Source organism: Notolepis coatsorum (genome assembly GCF_963971535.1).
Source record: "Notolepis coatsorum genome assembly, chromosome: 1".
In the NCBI taxonomy this organism is placed as follows: domain Eukaryota; kingdom Metazoa; phylum Chordata; class Actinopteri; order Aulopiformes; family Paralepididae; genus Notolepis; species Notolepis coatsorum.
This window is the reverse complement of record NC_140165.1, coordinates 89654990-89678542: the sequence shown is the minus strand read 5'-3', so window position 1 is coordinate 89678542 and position 23553 is coordinate 89654990. Positions and strand designations below refer to the sequence as shown.

Below are 23553 nucleotides of genomic sequence, written 5' to 3'. Positions count from 1 at the left end.
GAGAGAGACGGCAACATTATCGTGGGTTTGCGCCGTGATGTATATCTCCACCTCCCAACGACTTGGTGATGCTCATAATGTCCGGTGAAAATAATTCCCTCTAAGCACAATTTGATTATTTGAATTGTATTAAAATAGGCAAAAAAATTAAATAGCCTATGCGATGAACGAAACAATCATTACATTTGTCGTTGCTTCACCAAGCAGCCGGTCTAATAATGACATCCTGCTGTCAGCGCGAGCTGGCTGCTGATATATTTACGTGAAGCATGGAGCAGGCAGAGCAAAGCAGCGGTGTCAGCAGCGCCCCCACCCAACAGCTGAATTGCCAATGGCTGAATTGGAGTACTGCACCCTGCCAAGCCATGCTTCTCGCAAATATATCAGCAGCCAGCTCGCGCTGACAGCAGGATGTCATTATTAGACCGGCTGCTTGGTGAAGCAACGACAAATGGAATGATTGTTTCGTTAATCGCATAGGCTATTTAATTTTAGCCTATTTTAATACAATTCAAATAATCTAATTGTGTTTAGAGGGAATTATTTTCACCGGACATTATGACCGGAGAGATTAAATATGTCGGACTTCAACAGATTTTGCCGGTCAAATACCGGTAATTACCGGCTAACGGAAACGCTGGCTGATGGGTGGGGCCTGGGCGTTGTGGACAGCGACCCCTACAGTTCGGTCGGGGCGCCTGCACAGCGAGGGTAGGATCTGGAGGGAGGTAGTGTGGCCTCCCGGTGAGAATCTGCGCTGCCAGGCTGGCTGCCGGCTGGCTGCACATGCGTCGGAGGAAAGCATGTGACAGTCTCCGGCCTCCCGGACCAACAGTAGGGGGGGAGTGCGCAACAACCAGGAAGGGGATTGGGAATTGGCATAACGACTAACAGTGGGATGGGAGAAAAATCGGAAAAAGGAGGGGGGAAAAAAGATAAAAAAAAACATCTGATCTGAGGTAAGCAATTTATTTTACCAGTCTTAGGGTAATCGGATCTATTTTGACCTATATATCAGCGTGTGCCCCATGTGTGTGTGTGTGTGTGTGTGGGTGTGCTCGCTGATCAGGAAATGAGAATATATTTTTCAGATCGCTTCTATAGCGTGCATAAGTACACATATACTATCGATAATCTAGCGTTCATTTGAAAACTATTCATAAATAGGCCGAAAAATTGCAACGTTTTTTGTGTATGCCAGAATATTCCAGTAAAGGGCATTTCTCACGGAATCTATATATTTTCCTGAAAAACGAGGCTTTTCAAAATGCTATAAAAACGGAAATGAACCGATTAAAAAACAATCCGTCTCGACAATGTTGACCGCAAACAAGTCATTGATAAACGACGGGCAGATTAGACACATAGCCATAATTTAAGACAGAGATTATGCGTTCACAACGCTATCATTGAAGTGGGTGGTGGCATTCAACCATGCTTTACCATGTTAACAAGTGGCACTGATAGTGTTAATGCACACAGAGACATGCGTCTGTTAGATATAAATGCACAGAGACATGCGTCTGTTACAGATATTAATGCACAAAGAGACATACGTCTGTTAGATATGAATGCACAGAGACATGCGTTTGTTAGATATTAATGCACACAGAGACATGCGTCTGTTAGATATTAATGCACACAGAGACATGCGTCTGTTAGATATTAATGCACACAGAGACATGCGTGTGTTACAGATATTAATGCACCCAGAGACATGCGTCCGTTACAGATATTAATGCACACAGAGACATGTGTCCTGTTAGATATTAATGCACACAGAGACATGCGTCCTGTTACAGATATTAATGCACACAGAGACATGCGTCTGTTAGATATTAATGCACACAGAGACATGTGTCCTGTTAGTTATTAATGCACACAGAGACATGCGTCCTGTTACAGATATTAATGCACACAGAGACATGCGTCTGTTAGATATTAATGCACAGAGACATGCGTCGGTTACAGATATTAATGCACACAGAGACATGCGTCTATTACATATATTAATGAGCTGGATGAATGTAAAAATAAAGAGAATTAGGCAAATATCTTTTTAATTTAAGCTCGTTATTCTTCTAATATAACTCTAGTCCAGTAACCACACAATATGCCACTGGTGGCCGTGTTGGAAAGCAGCCTAAATCACGCTCTCTCAGCCCACAGGAATACTTTCACTTTCTATTAACAGTGTATTGAAGTTATTTAGTTTAAGAAGAACGAATGTAGGCTACAAACTGCATAAACATCTGCGTCATGATCTGACACTGGACTGGATTGACTGATATTGTTAGAATCAGCTTGTTGATGTAACAGCCGTCTGGTTCTCTAATGCACACTGGTTGCCATTTGTTTTATTCCATCAAGGTTTGTATTTTTCTTCACATCTTACACTACTGGCCAGGAGAGTCGATTGTCTTGGTTTATTGATTGATTTTTATAGTGGAGTAAAAGACAGCATCCAAGGGATAAAAACATGAGACAGTGCAAGCACTTATTTCCATTATGGTCCCTGATTTTGGACATGGACACACATCAACATAGAGCATATTTGAGTCAAGTATAAAAAAAAAGTATTGAAAATGTAAGATAAAGCCTTGTATACAATGATGAACAAAACAATTATACAAGATTGCAGAAAGAGATGTTATAGAAAAAGAAGGAATGTGAACTTACATATATCCTGATAATCTGTGGTCTCCTCCTTCAATCTAGTATAAATGTCCATAGGTGGGTCTGGAGAGTCTAAAGTCTCTTCTTTTTTGATGTTCAGTAGGACGTCTTGGTCCCTGGGTTCTAAAGAAGTCATCTTCTACTGGAGCTGAAGTCCAGAGTGTCTTCATGTAGGACGTCCTGCCCCCGGTCAGAGTGAGTTACACCAGGTGAGTTCAGGTAGAGAACTATGGAGAGAGGATACTGTAATATATTTATTCATTAATATTCCACTGAAGGATTACAGATCCTTACATCCAGCTCCTCTGGTGAGAGCATAATCTCCCCCACTCTGGAATGTGCATCTGTGACCAAGCTCAGGCCATGCACCCAGAAATACTTTGACCTGATGACCTGTGTGACCTGATGACCGGTGCATGCATGGCTGTATCGGGCCTCCGGCCACAGGCCAGTGAGAAGGAGAAAACTGGGAACTAAATTGGGAACTATATAAAGAGTATATAAATCACTGTCATGTATCATTCTAGACGAGGCTCTTAGCCCATGGAGGGCTGGTCTCCAGGACTGTTTCTCTTCTCTGTGTGTTCCAGCCAATAAAAATCACTGATTGAATTCACCGTTGTCTCCTGAATCTCTGTTCAGAACTCAGCTTTTTGATACTATCAATACTAAGGTAAACTTTTGTAAAGGTTTGTACTTTTTTATATTATATTGTATTTGTATCTATACTTTAAGTGTATATAGGACTGTGAAGCTATGCATCCCCCACCCTGTATCTCCCCCCCCCCCCCCCCCCCCCCCCCCCCCCCCCCATACTGCTTTGACACCCGAATGTCCCCAAGGGGATCAATAAAGGATTATCTTGTCTTAAACCAACAGGCTAGGCTATCCAGTCTATTTGTCAGACTGAAAACAAAATGTGGAGATTCTGACTTGGAAATGATTGGCTTATCAGGAGAACAGACCTTATATAACTATGTATGTATGTAACCAGAGGAGGAAATTAGGCCATTTTACTCGCCAAATGCGAGTATTATTTATTAGGGGTGTAACGGTACACAGAAGCCACGGTTCGGTACGTACCTCGGTATTGGGGTCACGGTTCGGTACGAGTTTGGTACAACAGAAAAAATATATATATTATTATTATTATTATTATTAATATAATAAAAAAAATATATATATTTTTTAATATATTATATTTATGATAATTATTATAATTATTATTATTAAATAGAATATTTTTCTATAGGCTTGCCATGGTAATTAGTGATACTGGTGTCATTCTGTGTTCAGGCATCCACTTGCCTACTGCCCCTTTAAACTTATCCTTGCTAAGTTTCACTTTCACTTCCAGAGAGAATTTAACTTCACGACCAGACTGAATACTAGAGAACAGATGACATATTACAACAATGGCAGAGGATTATTTGGATTTAAACACAGTGGAGCTCAGTTGATCTATCCGGAAAAGTATGTTTCTTCTTTTTATTTGATTGTGCCTGTGAGTCCGGAAGGGGAGAATGTGTTTGTTAGCGTGTGTGTGTGTGTGTGTCGGCGACGAGTGTGTCTTTCTTTCCATTGGTTTCATTTGGTTAACGTTATTGGGCGCACAAGAAAACGAAAGAAAACTGTAATGACCCTGCAGCTGTTCCGTAAATGTGCCTTTCTCCGTGCACTTTTGCCGCTCTGAAGTCTGACTCGGTGTGCCCGGCCACGCGCGCTGTTCTCACACGGACCTCGCGAGTGCCTGCATGTGGGTGTGTTTGCGCTGTGGGGCGTATTCGTCGCATGGGTGCGCGTACCGCACCGTGACGGCCGTACCGTAAATCCGCGGGACGAATACACGTACCGTTACACCCCTATTATGACAAATACTGAAGGACCCACACCACCCGGGCAACAAGCACCTCGTGCGGCTGCGCTCGGGCAGGCGTTTCAGCGTCATGCCACCCGGACTAACAGACTGAAGTTTAGTTTTTACCCCAGGGCCATATGTGCACTAAACTCAGCTAAATTTGAAAACAACAGCCTCCTTGCACCCCCCCCCCCCCCCCCCCCACCATGCACACGCACACACACCATTAAGAGATAGTGCAATTATATTTTATACCCCCCTGTTTTATTAATGTTATTTACGCCCCACCCTGTTTTTATATTTAACACTGTGTTTAGGACTGTTTTTATTCTTATTTTACTAGCACCTAGGGTTGCATTTTTTTATTTCGTTGTAACAACTGTAACAATGACAATAAAGATCTATTCTATTCTATTCTATTCTATTCTATTCTATTATTTATGTTTGGCGAGTGATTCATGAAGAGCACTCGCCACACTGGCGAGTAGTAAACAAAACAAAAAAAATCATTCTGCAATCTGCTGATTCGCTCACCGGCACAAGCCGAACTCTGACTCCCCCCTTATGATTCCTCCCATTTGCGCCTCATAATAATCCATAACTAATGAACATCATCGTTGCGCTCTAAGCTCCTCCAATGAACACTCGTTTTCTAGAAGATGTCGCCCATCTAGGGGAAGTGGACAGACCACTGCGTGCGGCCCTACAGACTCCTGTCACCGGCTTGACAACGTAGACAAACTTAGACAAAAACACATCAGTGGATGAAAATAATTGCATGTAGAGTCGTCGCTTTCGGATATCAGTGCGGTCTGACATGGGGGCGAACAACAGCACACGACGCGTCTCCTTCGAGTCGGATGAGAATGACAAGGCTAACGATTCCATAGCCCCTTTCGTGACTGCGATACGCAGTCACTGGCTCCCACGTTACTAGCCATGTTAATGTGCACATCAAGCACTGGTTAAAGACGAGCGGTGGGTCCAAAATATATCAGATATAAATTTCAAAGGTACTCACTGTTGCATTAGGGTTTCACACACACACGGCAGGGTTTAAAGCTCGGCGTTGCTAATAAACATTTAATCAACATTTAAAAATCACTGAGCTAGCCTTGGCTAAAATGGCTGCTTCCGCATTTTCACGCAGGAGCGCTGTGATTGCTGGGCGCACCAGGCACGCACAAGGCTAGCTCAGTGATTTTTTTACTCGTTTATAAAAATGATTTTAAATGTTTATTAGCAACGCCAAGCTTTCAATGCAGCCGAGTGACATTTTATTATTACCGAATTATTACCGGGTTTCCCCCCATATCACCACTCGCCCATATGCCCTTCACAACGGTGATGTTGTCATTTGTCATACTTGTCATTCAGAATACACCTGCTGAACCCCTAGCGTTGACATGAGATTCGATTCCAATGTATTGTCATCATACAGCACAAGTACAGTACAACCAGAATATGTTTGGCATCCAACCAGAGTGCAAATGTAACAAGTCAAGTTCAAGTTGTGTTTTATTTAGCTATTACATTACAGTGAAATGCTTGGTTCTTTCACTGCCCAGCCCAGTCCAGCCCAACCCAGTGCAACCTAGACCAGCCCAACTTTCCCTACCCAACCCAGTCCAGCATCTTTCACTGCCCAGTTCAGCCCAACCCAGTCCAGAATAGTTCCCTCTTCTTTCATGTTAATATCCTAATATTTTGAAGAGTAGAGACGGTGTGATTAATATGTTTTATGCTAATATTGTGAAGAGTAGAGACACTTATTAATGTTTTATGGTAATAAATATTTTAAAGAGTAGAGACACGGTGTGATTATTACTATAATTGAAATCAATTTAGACAAACACATACAAAGAAGTAATTATCACAATTTGTGATTTATTTATGGCTGGTAAAAAATCTGTTTGGCTGGTAAAAAAAAATCATATACAGTACTCGACTGCGGTCAAGTGAGCCGTCTTTTGCTTTTGCGTGGTCAAGTGAGCCGCTCTTGTTTTTCGAGTGCGCGATTAGTTCCAGGTTTACGGTAATGCATTCAAACAACCCTGGGAGGCTGTTGTAATGAACCGACGTGACTTTTGAACACAGTCTCGCAAGTAGATCTTACAGAAATACTTAATATGACATTGAATGCGCATCGAATCAATAGGACGTTTAGTCTAATCAATAGGACGTTTCGTATGTGCAGTATTATTGAACATCGAATCAATAGGACGCGCAGTATATTCGACCACTAAACAAAAGCTACAGACAATTCCACAGAGGAACACTTCCGGTGAGGATTTCAAAGTAAAGGATGGCATGTGGTTCATTTCTATTATTTCATAAGTAGTTTATTACACTGCCATGTTTGTACTTAATACTTCTCAAGACTACTTGCACAAATAATATTAACTACTTTTACTGTGTACTTTGAGTAATTTGAGTTTCAAAGTCCTTTTTATAGAACAATGAGTATTTTCGACTAACTTTGATGTGGGATAAAAAAAAGATTTTCCCATAAGCACTTTATGAAACTGCCATGGTTGTACTTAGTACCCCTTAGACTACTTGTACAAATTATATGAAATATTTTTACTGTGTACTTTTTGAGTAATTTCAGTTTTAAAGTCCTCAGAATCAGCATTTTCGACTAACTTTGATGTGGGATAAAAAAAGATTTTCCCATAAGCACCTTATGAAACTGCCATGGTTGTACTTAGTACCTCTTAGACTACCTGTACAAATTATATGAAATATTTTTACTGTGTACTTTTTGAGTAATTTCAGTTTCAAAGTCCCCAGAATCAGCATTTTCGACTAACTTTGATGTGGGATAAAAAAAGATTTTCCCATAAGCACCTTATGAAACTGCCATGGTTGTACTTAGTACCTCTTAGATTACGTGTACAAATTATATGAAATATTTTTACTGTGTACTTTTTGAGTAATTTGAGTTTCAAAGTCCCCAGAATCAGCATTTTCTACTAACTTTGATGTGGGATAAAAAAAGATTTTCCCATAAGCACCTTATGAAACTGCCATGGTTGTACTTAGTACCTCTTAGACTACCTGTACAAATTATATGAAATATTTTTACTGTGTACTTTTTGAGTAATTTCAGTTTCAAAGTCCCCAGAATCAGCATTTTCGACTAACTTTGATGTGGGATAAAAAAAGATTTTCCCATAAGCACCTTATGAAACTGCCATGGTTGTACTTAGTACCTCTTAGACTACTTGTACAAATTATATGAAATATTTTTACTGTGTACTTTTTGAGTAATTTCAGTTTTAAAGTCCCCAGAATCAGCATTTTCGACTAACTTTGATGTGGGATAAAAAAAGATTTTCCCATAAGCACCTTATGAAACTGCCATGGTTGTACTTAGTACCTCTTAGACTACTTGTACAAATTATATGCAATATTTTTACTGTGTACTTTTTGAGTAATTTCAGTTTTAAAGTCCCCAGAATCAGCATTTTCGACTAACTTTGATGTGGGATAAAAAAAGATTTTCCCATAAGCACTTGATGAAACTGCCATGGTTGTACTTAGTACCTCTTAGACTACCTGTACAAATTATATGAAATATTTTTACTGTGTACTTTTTGAGTAATTTCAGTTTCAAAGTCCCCAGAATCAGCATTTTCGACTAACTTTGATGTGGGATAAAAAAAGATTTTCCCATAAGCACCTTATGAAACTGCCATGGTTGTACTTAGTACCCCTTAGACCAGTGGTTCCCAAAGTCGGGGTCGCGACCCAAAGGTGGGCCGCGAGCAGCCACGGGAGGGCCGCGAGATGATAAAAAAAAGAAAAAAAAAAGGAAAAAAATCATTTTTTTTTTTTTTTTTTTTTAGGCCACTGAACTTAGAAGCAGGCCAGGACAGTGTTTCTAGTTGTATTCTAAAATTCTATTCTATTGTATTCGAAAATGTGACTATATGGTTTTATATAAACTTAATAAATAAACAAAAACGAAAAATCTACTTATTTCAACGAACATTTCAAACTAAATAACAGATTATGCACATAAAACGCTGAAAACAACCGAAGCAACAATAGTATTTTAATGAGGCTATTATTATTATCATTATTATTTTGCAACAAGTTAGCCCTCTCATACATAGCACATATAAATGAATAACTAACTTGAACTAACTTAATAGGATTGAAGTGATATTTGGCTTAAACAATCGGTCGCCTGGCAAAACAAAAGAAAAAAAAGCCTGACGATGTGCATTGGGCCGCGGCTCTCTGACGCCTTATTTTCTGGGTCCCGGCCTGAAAAGTTTGGGAACCCCTGCCTTAGACTACTTGTACAAATTATATGAAATATTTTTACTGTGTACTTTTTGAGTAATTTCAGTTTTAAAGTCCTCAGAATCAGCATTTTCGACTAACTTTGATGTGGGATAAAAAAAGATTTTCCCATAAGCACCTTATGAAACTGCCATGGTTGTACTTAGTACCTCTTAGACTACCTGTACAAATTATATGAAATATTTTTACTGTGTACTTTTTGAGTAATTTCAGTTTCAAAGTCCCCAGAATCAGCATTTTCGACTAACTTTGATGTGGGATAAAAAAAGATTTTCCCATAAGCACCTTATGAAACTGCCATGGTTGTACTTAGTACCTCTTAGATTACGTGTACAAATTATATGAAATATTTTTACTGTGTACTTTTTGAGTAATTTGAGTTTCAAAGTCCCCAGAATCAGCATTTTCTACTAACTTTGATGTGGGATAAAAAAAGATTTTCCCATAAGCACCTTATGAAACTGCCATGGTTGTACTTAGTACCTCTTAGACTACCTGTACAAATTATATGAAATATTTTTACTGTGTACTTTTTGAGTAATTTCAGTTTCAAAGTCCCCAGAATCAGCATTTTCGACTAACTTTGATGTGGGATAAAAAAAGATTTTCCCATAAGCACCTTATGAAACTGCCATGGTTGTACTTAGTACCTCTTAGACTACTTGTACAAATTATATGAAATATTTTTACTGTGTACTTTTTGAGTAATTTCAGTTTTAAAGTCCCCAGAATCAGCATTTTCGACTAACTTTGATGTGGGATAAAAAAAGATTTTCCCATAAGCACCTTATGAAACTGCCATGGTTGTACTTAGTACCTCTTAGACTACTTGTACAAATTATATGCAATATTTTTACTGTGTACTTTTTGAGTAATTTCAGTTTTAAAGTCCCCAGAATCAGCATTTTCGACTAACTTTGATGTGGGATAAAAAAAGATTTTCCCATAAGCACTTGATGAAACTGCCATGGTTGTACTTAGTACCTCTTAGACTACCTGTACAAATTATATGAAATATTTTTACTGTGTACTTTTTGAGTAATTTCAGTTTCAAAGTCCCCAGAATCAGCATTTTCGACTAACTTTGATGTGGGATAAAAAAAGATTTTCCCATAAGCACCTCATGAAACTGCCATGGTTGTACTTAGTACCTCTTAGACTACGTGTACAAATTATATGAAATATTTTTACTGTGTACTTTTTGAGTAATTTCAGTTTCAAAGTCCCCAGAATCAGCATTTTCGACTAACTTTGATGTGGGATAAAAAAAGATTTTCCCATAAGCACTTGATGAAACTGCCATGGTTGTACTTAGTACCTCTTAGACTACCTGTACAAATTATATGAAATATTTTTACTGTGTACTTTTTGAGTAATTTGAGTTTCAAAGTCCCCAGAATCAGCATTTTCGACTAACTTTGATGTGGGATAAAAAAAGATTTTCCCATAAGCACCTTATGAAACTGCCATGGTTGTACTTAGTACCTCTTAGACTACCTGTACAAATTATATGAAATATTTTTACTGTGTACTTTTTGAGTAATTTCAGTTTTAAAGTCCTCAGAATCAGCATTTTCGACTAACTTTGATGTGGGATAAAAAAAGATTTTCCCATAAGCACCTTATGAAACTGCCATGGTTGTACTTAGTACCTCTTAGACTACCTGTACAAATTATATGAAATATTTTTACTGTGTACTTTTTGAGTAATTTCAGTTTCAAAGTCCCCAGAATCAGCATTTTCGACTAACTTTGATGTGGGATAAAAAAAGATTTTCCCATAAGCACCTTATGAAACTGCCATGGTTGTACTTAGTACCTCTTAGACTACTTGTACAAATTATATGAAATATTTTTACTGTGTACTTTTTGAGTAATTTCAGTTTTAAAGTCCCCAGAATCAGCATTTTCGACTAACTTTGATGTGGGATAAAAAAAGATTTTCCCATAAGCACCTTATGAAACTGCCATGGTTGTACTTAGTACCTCTTAGACTACTTGTACAAATTATATGCAATATTTTTACTGTGTACTTTTTGAGTAATTTCAGTTTTAAAGTCCCCAGAATCAGCATTTTCGACTAACTTTGATGTGGGATAAAAAAAGATTTTCCCATAAGCACTTGATGAAACTGCCATGGTTGTACTTAGTACCTCTTAGACTACCTGTACAAATTATATGAAATATTTTTACTGTGTACTTTTTGAGTAATTTCAGTTTCAAAGTCCCCAGAATCAGCATTTTCGACTAACTTTGATGTGGGATAAAAAAAGATTTTCCCATAAGCACCTTATGAAACTGCCATGGTTGTACTTAGTACCCCTTAGACTACTTGTACAAATTATATGAAATATTTTTACTGTGTACTTTTTGAGTAATTTCAGTTTTAAAGTCCTCAGAATCAGCATTTTCGACTAACTTTGATGTGGGATAAAAAAAGATTTTCCCATAAGCACCTTATGAAACTGCCATGGTTGTACTTAGTACCTCTTAGACTACCTGTACAAATTATATGAAATATTTTTACTGTGTACTTTTTGAGTAATTTCAGTTTCAAAGTCCCCAGAATCAGCATTTTCGACTAACTTTGATGTGGGATAAAAAAAGATTTTCCCATAAGCACCTTATGAAACTGCCATGGTTGTACTTAGTACCTCTTAGATTACGTGTACAAATTATATGAAATATTTTTACTGTGTACTTTTTGAGTAATTTGAGTTTCAAAGTCCCCAGAATCAGCATTTTCTACTAACTTTGATGTGGGATAAAAAAAGATTTTCCCATAAGCACCTTATGAAACTGCCATGGTTGTACTTAGTACCTCTTAGACTACCTGTACAAATTATATGAAATATTTTTACTGTGTACTTTTTGAGTAATTTCAGTTTCAAAGTCCCCAGAATCAGCATTTTCGACTAACTTTGATGTGGGATAAAAAAAGATTTTCCCATAAGCACCTTATGAAACTGCCATGGTTGTACTTAGTACCTCTTAGACTACTTGTACAAATTATATGAAATATTTTTACTGTGTACTTTTTGAGTAATTTCAGTTTTAAAGTCCCCAGAATCAGCATTTTCGACTAACTTTGATGTGGGATAAAAAAAGATTTTCCCATAAGCACCTTATGAAACTGCCATGGTTGTACTTAGTACCTCTTAGACTACTTGTACAAATTATATGCAATATTTTTACTGTGTACTTTTTGAGTAATTTCAGTTTTAAAGTCCCCAGAATCAGCATTTTCGACTAACTTTGATGTGGGATAAAAAAAGATTTTCCCATAAGCACTTGATGAAACTGCCATGGTTGTACTTAGTACCTCTTAGACTACCTGTACAAATTATATGAAATATTTTTACTGTGTACTTTTTGAGTAATTTCAGTTTCAAAGTCCCCAGAATCAGCATTTTCGACTAACTTTGATGTGGGATAAAAAAAGATTTTCCCATAAGCACCTCATGAAACTGCCATGGTTGTACTTAGTACCTCTTAGACTACGTGTACAAATTATATGAAATATTTTTACTGTGTACTTTTTGAGTAATTTCAGTTTCAAAGTCCCCAGAATCAGCATTTTCGACTAACTTTGATGTGGGATAAAAAAAGATTTTCCCATAAGCACCTTATGAAACTGCCATGGTTGTACTTAGTACCTCTTAGACTACCTGTACAAATTATATGAAATATTTTTACTGTGTACTTTTTGAGTAATTTCAGTTTCAAAGTCCCCAGAATCAGCATTTTCGACTAACTTTGATGTGGGATAAAAAAAGATTTTCCCATAAGCACCTTATGAAACTGCCATGGTTGTACTTAGTACCTCTTAGACTACCTGTACAAATTATATGAAATATTTTTACTGTGTACTTTCTGAGTAATTTCAGTTTCAAAGTCCCCAGAATCAGCATTTTCGACTAACTTTGATGTGGGATAAAAAAAGATTTTCCCATAAGCACCTTATGAAACTGCCATGGTTGTACTTAGTACCTCTTAGACTACCTGTACAAATTATATGAAATATTTTTACTGTGTACTTTTTGAGTAATTTCAGTTTCAAAGTCCCCAGAATCAGCATTTTCGACTAACTTTGATGTGGGATAAAAAAAGATTTTCCCATAAGCACCTTATGAAACTGCCATGGTTGTACTTAGTACCTCTTAGACTACGTGTACAAATTATATGAAATATTTTTACTGTGTACTTTTTGAGTAATTTCAGTTTCAAAGTCCCCAGAATCAGCATTTTCTACTAACTTTGATGTGGGATAAAAAAAGATTTTCCCATAAGCACCTTATGAAACTGCCATGGTTGTACTTAGTACCTCTTAGACTACCTGTACAAATTATATGAAATATTTTTACTGTGTACTTTTTGAGTAATTTCAGTTTCAAAGTCCCCAGAATCAGCATTTTCGACTAACTTTGATGTGGGATAAAAAAAGATTTTCCCATAAGCACCTTATGAAACTGCCATGGTTGTACTTAGTACCTCTTAGACTACCTGTACAAATTATATGAAATATTTTTACTGTGTACTTTTTGAGTAATTTGAGTTTCAAAGTCCCCAGAATCAGCATTTTCGACTAACTTTGATGTGGGATAAAAAAAGATTTTCCCATAAGCACCTTATGAAACTGCCATGGTTGTACTTAGTACCTCTTAGACTACTTGTACAAAGTATATGAAATATTTTTACTGTGTACTTTTTGAGTAATTTCAGTTTCAAAGCCCCCAGGATCTGGGCCTCCCACTACAGATTGGGTGAGTGTTTGTCGTAGTGTATAGTGTGTCTAATCAATTCTAATCAAATTCTATTTATGATATTAGATGTATTTACAAAAGTGTTGAGTCACTGGGTCTATCCAGATCAGGCGGTCCAGTGAAAATGCTGCAGGGCCATGCTTCGATTTCTACTTTTCGGCGCATGGCGAATAATGTTTTTACGCCAACCTCGTGCGTCAGCCCTGCTGCAGCCCACACACATTAACTCTATTCAAAATGACTGTGTAACCGATATAAATTGATTTACTAACAAAACAGTCAAGACAACTTCTCTCAGATAAATGGTAATGTATATACATTGTTTACACATATAATGAACAGAGAGAATATAAAATGTGATGAGTAGTGGAATAGGGATACTGACAATTCTAATCATGTCTAATAGCAACATATTAAATTAAAGTGTAACTTCACCCCAGGTTTGAGCCTAAGTCCACCCACATGATGACAATAGCCTCAATGCAGCGTTGACAAAGCTACATTAGCTTGGAAAATAGCAATATGGGGCACTGAATTAGCACACCCCGCGGTTCCTCCACCTCACTCTACGCCGCTGGGAGACTGATGGTACATGTCCACCAGATCAGGCCTGGAAACCAAATTATACCTTGAGGCAACACAAATTGACCACTTGGAGAGAGGTTTGTGTGTGTTATCTGCTGGTGTCCTCTTTCACACACCAACATCCTGTAAGTCACTATTAAAACATGGGAAGCAGGGAGAAGCAGGTCGTATGCAATACATAACTGACCAATGAATACCAAAAGGTAACTACATTATAGTGATGCAACATGGGGTTTTCCCAGAACTATAAATCTTCTACCTATAACTACCTAAAAAACATTTCTATTTGAAAAACTGAAAATTTAGACATAATATACTTATTTTCTGATATTATTAAACTGGTGTTTGAGGCGAGTATGCTACAGACTATAGCTACATGTAATAAAGTTGACATGAATCTAATTTTGCCAAAATTATTCTCTATTGCACTTCATTACTTCATCATTTCCGATGACAAGATGTATCAGATTTGATGGTGACTCATTTCATTTTACAGCTACAGTGTGACACCTGTGAAAGATGGTTCCATGAGCAGTGCCTGGGGGTGAATCAGGACCAACTCCAAGAAGCCAGGAAGCCAGGAAGCCAGGAAGCAATTGGAATTGCTGTCTCTGCAACTAGGGCAGAATAATTAAGAAAAAGGGGGAAAAATCTGTGTTGACAGAGTCACATGGGGAGCAATAACTGGTCATGACGACGAGGTCTCCTTTAGCCTTAACTGGCGTGGTTTATTTAATATGTACATTTGCGCCACTAGACCTGCTCTCCATGAGAGCTAGAGAGAGAGAGAGAGACAGAGGGGCAGGGAACAATCCCTTATACCTGATACCTGACGTCAGTTACAATAGCTGCGTCTCCTTACGCCTATAGCGCCCTCTTACTGTGGAACAGTTAAAGTGCAGTTACATGCAAACATTAATACTGTACTTACACTTAACAATCTGTTTGCCTGTTTTTGTCATACATAAACACAATCACTGAATGACAGTGTTTCAGTTGATAAGCTTTCATTTTTTGTTTTTAATATTTTCTCCTTTAGCCTTAACTGGTGTGGTTTATTTAATATGTACATTTGCGCCACTAGACCTGCTCTCCATGAGAGCTAGAGAGAGAGAGAGACAGAGGGGCAGGGAACAATCCCTTATACCTGATACCTGACGTCAGTTACAATAGCTGCGTCTCCTTACGCCTATAGCGCCCTCTTACTGTGGAACAGTTAAAGTGCAGTTACATGCAAACATTAATACTGTACTTACACTTAACAATCTGTTTGCCTGTTTTTGTCATACATAGACACAATCACTGAATGACTGTTTCAGTTGATAAGCTTTCATTTTTTGTTTTTAATATTTGCTCATCTCCTATGCTTATCTATGTAGTTTAGTTGGATATTCATATTTTTATTATTGGCATGACTACTTACTTTTAGTAGAATGTATATATATAGTTAAAGGTGTTCATATTCATTTTATTTTCAAATATATGTTATAAGTATCTACGTTTATTGATATTATATGTGTAAATAGTAATTTTGTATTTCAAATACATCATGCTAATTTCAAAGATGCTTGTATGTGTGTTTTTATTGCAACATCAAAGCAACCTAGGTAAGTTGAACATCAAAAGCCAAAACAAAAGTTAAAAAACAAACTATAAAAACTCTAATATTGGCACATGCTACTACAGTTATACTGTTTTAAAGGTAAAAGTTAAAATATCTTCTTGCAATACATCCAAAAATAATTTTCACTGTGTTTCGTGAAATTTTGACAATGCAGTCTAAAAGTATAATGAACCAACCCTGTTCATTTGTGCTAGATAATCAAAAACAGTCATTCCACAACTACATGTTCATGACTTTTTGCTAAAACTATTGTATTGATTCAATCATTTAGAATTGCAATGTCATTGTGAAATAGAAATGTTCATCATATTTTTTTATTCAGCATAAAATCAAGACAGTACAGATATGCAGATATACTTTACAACACGTTTAACATCATGTCTGTACCGAGACTGCTATGCTTGGGGAAGGGGCGTGGGGGAAACATAAAAAGAAAAAGAAAAACAGGTACACCAGAATTTGCAGATAAAAAAATACAGTACTGTTGAGTCCAGAAAAGAGAGTATATACATTTGACGTAAAAAAGACGTACATTGGAGGAGGTTGGGTAGGTGGGGTGGAGTCGTGGGGGGGGGTTTGGTTAGGCGGGGTGGGTGGGGAACACTACAAGCAAAACTGTACATTGGTAAGTATTACTGGTGAGATAAATCAAACACATTTTTTAAAGAAAATGACAATCAAATGGGAAATAAGATGAAAATAAATATAATGCAGTGCCTTTATAGCCCTATACGCTCTATACAAGCCCACTTTATATCGAACTGTTCACCTTGCAACCTGATCAGATGAGTCATCCTCTCCATGTCCTGAATTTCTTTAACTTTGTTTAGCCATTGGTTATGTGTTGGGGGACTGTGTGATAATTTTCTTGGCAGCAGTTAACAGTATTTGAAGAAGATACACACTTTTCCTTCCCTCAATGCCCTCCGTTATGACTCCGAGGATGGCAGTTTTGAAATCTTGTGGGATGTCCATGTCGAATACTTTTTTTTACATCCCTGAATGCAAAAAGTCCAAAAGCAGGACAACAGTAAGATTTTGGTGGGACAAAGTGGGACAGATAGATAATGTAAATTTTTGTATTAGAATAACTCGTCTTCACCGAATAGATTAAGGTTAAATCAAAATAAATACAAATTAAATACAGAATTATATCTCTCCACATTCATCTTGGCACTGGCAGCCGGCTTGTTACCACCTAACATCTGTTTTAAATATTCAAACTTTATCACTTGACAGGAATGTCTTGTGTTCGATTTTTGCTTCGAAAAGAGGGACATCCTCTCAATACGTGGGACGCGGTCTCAAATGGTGGAAACAGTACAACCAAAAGGGGGACACCTGGTCACCGTACCCAGAAGTGACATAATTTTGGGCATGTCCAGAAAATGTATGGTTAATTTGTTCACCACATCCCCTCCAGCATTGGCTTGTGGGAGTTGTACCTGCTTTAGCAGTCAATAAGGGGGTCTTGAAAAACATACTAATGACCTTCCATATATATTCTCTCCAGGAGTTAGAATTAGTCACCTTATGTAATTCAGTACAAACATCGAACCACTCCTCTTCTTGTGAGATCTCCTGTTGGAGCTCAGCCTCCCACTTCAACTTAATGTATAGCGAGTCGTTGGGGTTCATTGATATTAGGTTTTGATATAATTTAGAACGAATTTTTTGTTTTGAAGCATCAATTTGTATATTAGCTATAAAGCGTTCTATTGGAGAAGGGTGTCGAATTTTTTGTCCCAATCTTCCTGGTTTTCAAAAAAATGCCTTAATTGGAGACATCTGAAAAAGTCAGTACTAGGAAGGCTAAACTCCACTCTGAGTTGTTGGAAGGATTTAAGCTGGCCGGAGTGAATAAATTGGTAAACAAATTTCAGACCCTTTGTCCTCCATCCACTGAATCCTGCATCCAGAGTTGATGGTGTAAAGTCCCCAATGAAACCAATTGAGGTCAGGCCCGATGTTAAAGGCAAACTGAACTCTTTCTGGACCGCTCTCCATATTTGTATCGTAAATCTCGACCATGCTTGGCCAGCTGTAATGTTTTAAAACGCACTAGGTAATTTCCCCTGCCATATTAAACGTGAGAGTAATTGATTTAGTAAATTTAGTAAAAGTGTGGTTACCAATTGGGATGGCCAGCATTAGAAACGGATACAGTAGTCTAGGGAGTATGTTCATTCTGATTATTTCCACCCTCCCTATCAAGGAAAGAGGCAGAACAGTCCATCTATCCACGTCCTCTCTGATCTTATTGATAAGCCTCGTGTACTTGGCTTTATACAAATTGGTCAAATGTGGGTGTTATGGTATGCCTAAATATTTAATACCAGTACTTGGCCATTTAAAAGGGAAGAGGGATATGGCCTGTTGAGAAATGTTCCCCCCAATAGCCAGTGCCTCTGTTTTGTCTATGTTAATTTTATATCCAGAGTAATAACCAAATGTTAAAATTTTACTCATACGGCATGGAATCGACCTCGAAATAGAAATGTTAATTAAAAGGAAAAAGGAAAAATCTAAACCCAAGTACTAAGTACAACCATGGCAGTTTCATAAAGTGCTTATGGGAAAATCTTTTTTTATCCCACATCAAAGTTAGTCGAAAATGCTGATTCTGGGGACTTTGAAACTGAAATTACTCAAAAAGTACACAGTAAAAATATTTCATATAATTTGTACACGTAGTCTAAGAGGTACTAAGTACAACCATGGCAGTTTCATAAGGTGCTTATGGGAAAATCTTTTTTTATCCCACATCAAAGTTAGTCGAAAATGCTGATTCTGGGGACTTTGAAACTGAAATTACTCAAAAAGTACACAGTAAAAATATTTCATATAATTTGTACACGTAGTCTAAGAGGTACTAAGTACAACCATGGCAGTTTCATAAGGTGCTTAAGGGAAAATCTTTTTTTATCCCACATCAAAGTTAGTCGAAAATGCTGATTCTGGGGACTTTGAAACTGAAATTACTCAAAAAGTACACAGTAAAAATATTTCATATAATTTGTACACGTAGTCTAAGAGGTACTAAGTACAACCATGGCAGTTTCATAAGGTGCTTATGGGAAAATCTTTTTTTATCCCACATCAAAGTTAGTCGAAAATGCTGATTCTGGGGACTTTGAATCTCAAATTACTCAAAAAGTACACAGTAAAAATATTTCATATAATTTGTACAGGTAGTCTAAGAGGTACTAAGTACAACCATGGCAGTTTCATAAGGTGCTTATGGGAAAATCTTTTTTTATCCCACATCAAAGTTAGTCGAAAATGCTGATTCTGGGGACTTTGAAACTCAAATTACTCAAAAAGTACACAGTAAAAATATTTCATATAATTTGTACAGGTAGTCTAAGAGGTACTAAGTACAACCATGGCAGTTTCATCAGGTGCTTATGGGAAAATCTTTTTTTATCCCACATCAAAGTTAGTCGAAAATGCTGATTCTGGGGACTTTGAAACTGAAATTACTCAAAAAGTACACAGTAAAAATATTTCATATAATTTGTACAGGTAGTCTAAGAGGTACTAAGTACAACCATGGCAGTTTCATAAAGTGCTTATGGGAAGAATTGTTTTTATCCAACATCAAAGTTAGTCGAAAATGCTGATTCTGAGGACTTTGAAACTCAAATTACTCAAAAAGTACACAGTAAAAATATTTCATATAATTTGTACAGGTAGTCTAAGAGGTACTAAGTACAACCATGGCAGTTTCATAAGGTGCTTATGGGAAAATCTTTTTTTATCCCACATCAAAGTTAGTCGAAAATGCTGATTCTGGGGACTTTGAAACTGAAATTACTCAAAAAGTACACAGTAAAAATATTTCATATAATTTGTACACGTAGTCTAAGAGGTACTAAGTACAACCATGGCAGTTTCATAGGGTGCTTATGGGAAAATCTTTTTTTATCCCACATCAAAGTTAGTCGAAAATGCTGATTCTGGGGACTTTGAAACTGAAATTACTCAAAAAGTACACAGTAAAAATATTTCATATAATTTGTACAGGTAGTCTAAGAGGTACTAAGTACAACCATGGCAGTTTCATCAAGTGCTTATGGGAAAATCTTTTTTTATCCCACATCAAAGTTAGTCGAAAATGCTGATTCTGAGGACTTTAAAACTGAAATTACTCAAAAAGTACACAGTAAAAATATTTCATATAATTTGTACACGTAGTCTAAGAGGTACTAAGTACAACCATGGCAGTTTCATAAGGTGCTTATGGGAAAATCTTTTTTTATCCCACATCAAAGTTAGTCGAAAATGCTGATTCTGGGGACTTTGAAACTGAAATTACTCAAAAAGTACACAGTAAAAATATTTCATATAATTTGTACAGGTAGTCTAAGAGGTACTAAGTACAACCATGGCAGTTTCATAAAGTGCTTATGGGAAAATCTTTTTTTATCCCACATCAAAGTTAGTCGAAAATGCTGATTCTGGGGACTTTGAAACTCAAATTACTCAAAAAGTACACAGTAAAAATATTTCATATAATTTGTACAGGTAGTCTAAGAGGTACTAAGTACAACCATGGCAGTTTCATAAAGTGCTTATGGGAAGAATTGTTTTTATCCAACATCAAAGTTAGTCGAAAATGCTGATTCTGAGGACTTTAAAACTGAAATTACTCAAAAAGTACACAGTAAAAATATTTCATATAATTTGTACAAGTAGTCTAAGAGGTACTAAGTACAACCATGGCAGTTTCATAAAGTGCTTATGGGAAAATCTTTTTTTATCCCACATCAAAGTTAGTCGAAAATACTCATTGTTCTATAAAAAGGACTTTGAAACTCAAATTACTCAAAGTACACAGTAAAAGTAGTTAATATTATTTGTGCAAGTAGTCTTGAGAAGTATTAAGTACAAACATGGCAGTGTAATAAACTACTTATGAAATAATAGAAATGAACCACATGCCATCCTTTACTTTGAAATCCTCACCGGAAGTGTTCCTCTGTGGAATTGTCTGTAGCTTTAGTTTAGTGATCGAATATACTGCGCGTCCTATTGATTCGATGTTCAATAATACTGCACATACGAAACGTCCTATTGATTAGACTAAACGTCCTATTGATTCGATGCGCATTCAATGTCATATTAAGTATTTCTGTAAGATCTACTTGTGAGACTGTGTTCAAAAGTCACGTCGGTTCATTACAACAGCGTCCCAGGCTTGTTTTAATGCATTACCGTAAACCTGGAACTAATCGCGCACTCGAAAAACAAGAGCGGCTCACTTGACCACGCAAAAGCAAAAGACGGCTCACTTGACCGCAGTAGTACTCGCCAGTTGGCTGGTAAGCCAAAACGTTTGTTTTCTCCCCTGTGTAACTATGAGACCATGAATGACATGCTCTTGCTGTTTGGATTACCTCATGTCCCCAATGTCTCAAGATCGTAGTTAAAATATGTAGGGCTGCAACAATTATTCAAATTAATTGACTAATTTGATTGTAATGGAGCCTTAAATCCTGCTGAAGAGAACGCCGTAGGCATAGCATTACAAAACATATAGCATTATATATTTATGTAAAAGAAAATACAAAAAGTTACAAATCTAAAATAAATTGAACGTGAAAGAATGTCACCCTGACGCCTTGGAAATGGTCAAGATAAATCCTTTGTTAGGACACTGGGAGGCCCTTTACCATGCAGGTCTGGAGTGTTCTGGTTGGACAATTAAGACACAACCCGCTGACCACCCCAGAAATTGTCAACAATACCCAGGATGTACACGATGTAATGTCGCATCGACTACTGTTTTATATCTGACTATAATTATGGATATCAGCTAGAACAGCTGTGTAGGAGAGTGATCATTAGCAAAGAGGTTAGTAGATATATTTCTGTGTTTCAGCCTCTGATCTTTTCTTACCAACTCAACGGCAACACTTGAGAAGGGCCACGTGGTGTAGAATCTCAAAACAATATCAGTAACATAACTATTCTCCGTGATATCTTGTAGGCCAGTGTGTTTTTCTGCAGCAATCCCGCAAGTAAAAGTAGCTGGAAAACAAAGCCACAGTCCGTATGTTGTGTCAAAACATCGATCGGTGAAAATCAAAATGGCTTGAATATAGTGGACTTCCTGGTTACTTGATCGGCATTTGTTTTCCCCCAATGGGCTCAAGGAATATAGAGAGGAGGTGGGTTCTCGGAAGTATTTTGCACCAATCAATCACTGCATTATTTGGTCGTGGAAAACGGACCTGTCCGATGACAGCTCCGTCAAGGCAGCAACACTTGGCCACGGGATCACTTCCGGTTTAACGATTTAGCCTTAAAAATAAAGGCACGATAAACGTTTTGAATAACAACTGATCTTTAGTGGTTATGTAACTTTGCAGTCAGCAAAAATGCACACCAGAGCACTAAGAGAAACTTGGACTTAGATGCTTGCATGGATAATGCAACAACATAATCTATATGTCCCCTCCACAACAAGTTACAATCTAAAATAAGACCAAGAAGCTTTGTTTCTTCTTCTTGCTCAACAGCTACATTGTTTAATATCAGGTTCAGCTGAGGTTTAAAGCTCAACAGATCATTTGAAGCAAATACTGTACAATGCTTTTAGTTTTTGGTATGTTTAAGACTAGTTGGTTGCTGGTAACCCATTCTAGTACTGTTTGCAATTCTTTGCAATTCAAATTATCTGATTTTGTTCAAGGTTCATTAACGGTGGGTGCTTTCGTGTATATTGTTGCATCATCAGAATACATGGACACATGTGCTTTTTTAAAAGCAAATGGAAAATCATTAGTAAAATAGAGATAAGTAAAGGGCCAAGCAAACTTCCTTGTGGAACTTCACTCTCAACATGTCTAGCATCTGAAAAGCTGCCAATAAAGAAAACTCTTTGAGTCCTATTGGATAGACAGCATTCTATCCATGATAAAGCAGTCGGTGCAACGCCATAATATGAGTTTATTCAATAGTAGTTTGTGGTCAAACCACATCGAATGAAGCACTAAAATCTAACAACACCGCTCCCGCAATGTCCTTTTTATCAATTTCTTTCAGTAATTTGTGTAAGTGAGGTAGCTGTTGAGTGGCCCTCTCTATATGCGTGTTGGAGTGGTCACTTGTCAGATTGTTAACAGAGAAATAGCATTGTGTTTGTTAAGAACATGACAAGCTTATTGGTCGGCTGTTACAGCCAGTAAAGGCATTCCTAGCATCCTTAGGTAGTGGGATCACTTTAGCTTATTTCCAGGGTTGAGGGCAGGGGTGTAAAGTACTTGAGTAATTGTACTTCGTTACAATACATAAGTACTGTTTTGGGGGATTTGTACTTTACTAGTATTAATAGGTTTGTATACTTTTACTCAATTACATTTCAGAGAAAAGAAAAAAACATACTTTTTACTCCTTACATTTAAAATGCAGACCTACAAAGTACAAAGTACAAATATCGCAGGTCCAACCATTTTAATTAGTATATTTGTTTCATGGTTATTAATGTTATTAATCCTGCGGCCGCACTTTATTTAAAAACAGCCAATCAAATCCCCATCAATGGAAAATTAACCCACCTATACCCATGCTGATTGGTCCTTGTGCAAGACTAGAAAGCGGGGATCTTTGATTAAGCATGTAATCAAGTAAACATGTAATAAGACGGACTCGCCTGTGGCAGAAGGTCAATCGGTCAACCTACCCAATTTCAGAATGTTATTCCTCTAGTCTAAGATGGTACTAAAATA

General features: G+C 37.3%; 1 protein-coding gene across 1 annotated transcript in view; it reads right to left on the bottom strand.

The window, feature by feature from the left end:
- Positions 1–21849, bottom strand: part of LOC311241725 (uncharacterized protein) — a gene marked incomplete at its 3' end in the record, with an annotated part of 81198 nt that extends 59349 nt beyond the window's left edge. Inside the window, exons 1-2 of the mRNA XM_084330609.1 lie at positions 21723–21849; positions 2680–2903 (exon numbers count right to left, since the gene is read on the bottom strand). Coding sequence (XP_084186735.1) covers positions 2680–2812 — 133 coding nt within the window. The 5' untranslated portion in view covers positions 2813–2903; positions 21723–21849. The remainder of the gene's footprint in view (positions 1–2679; positions 2904–21722) is intronic.
- Positions 21850–23553: the final 1704 nt, after the last annotated feature.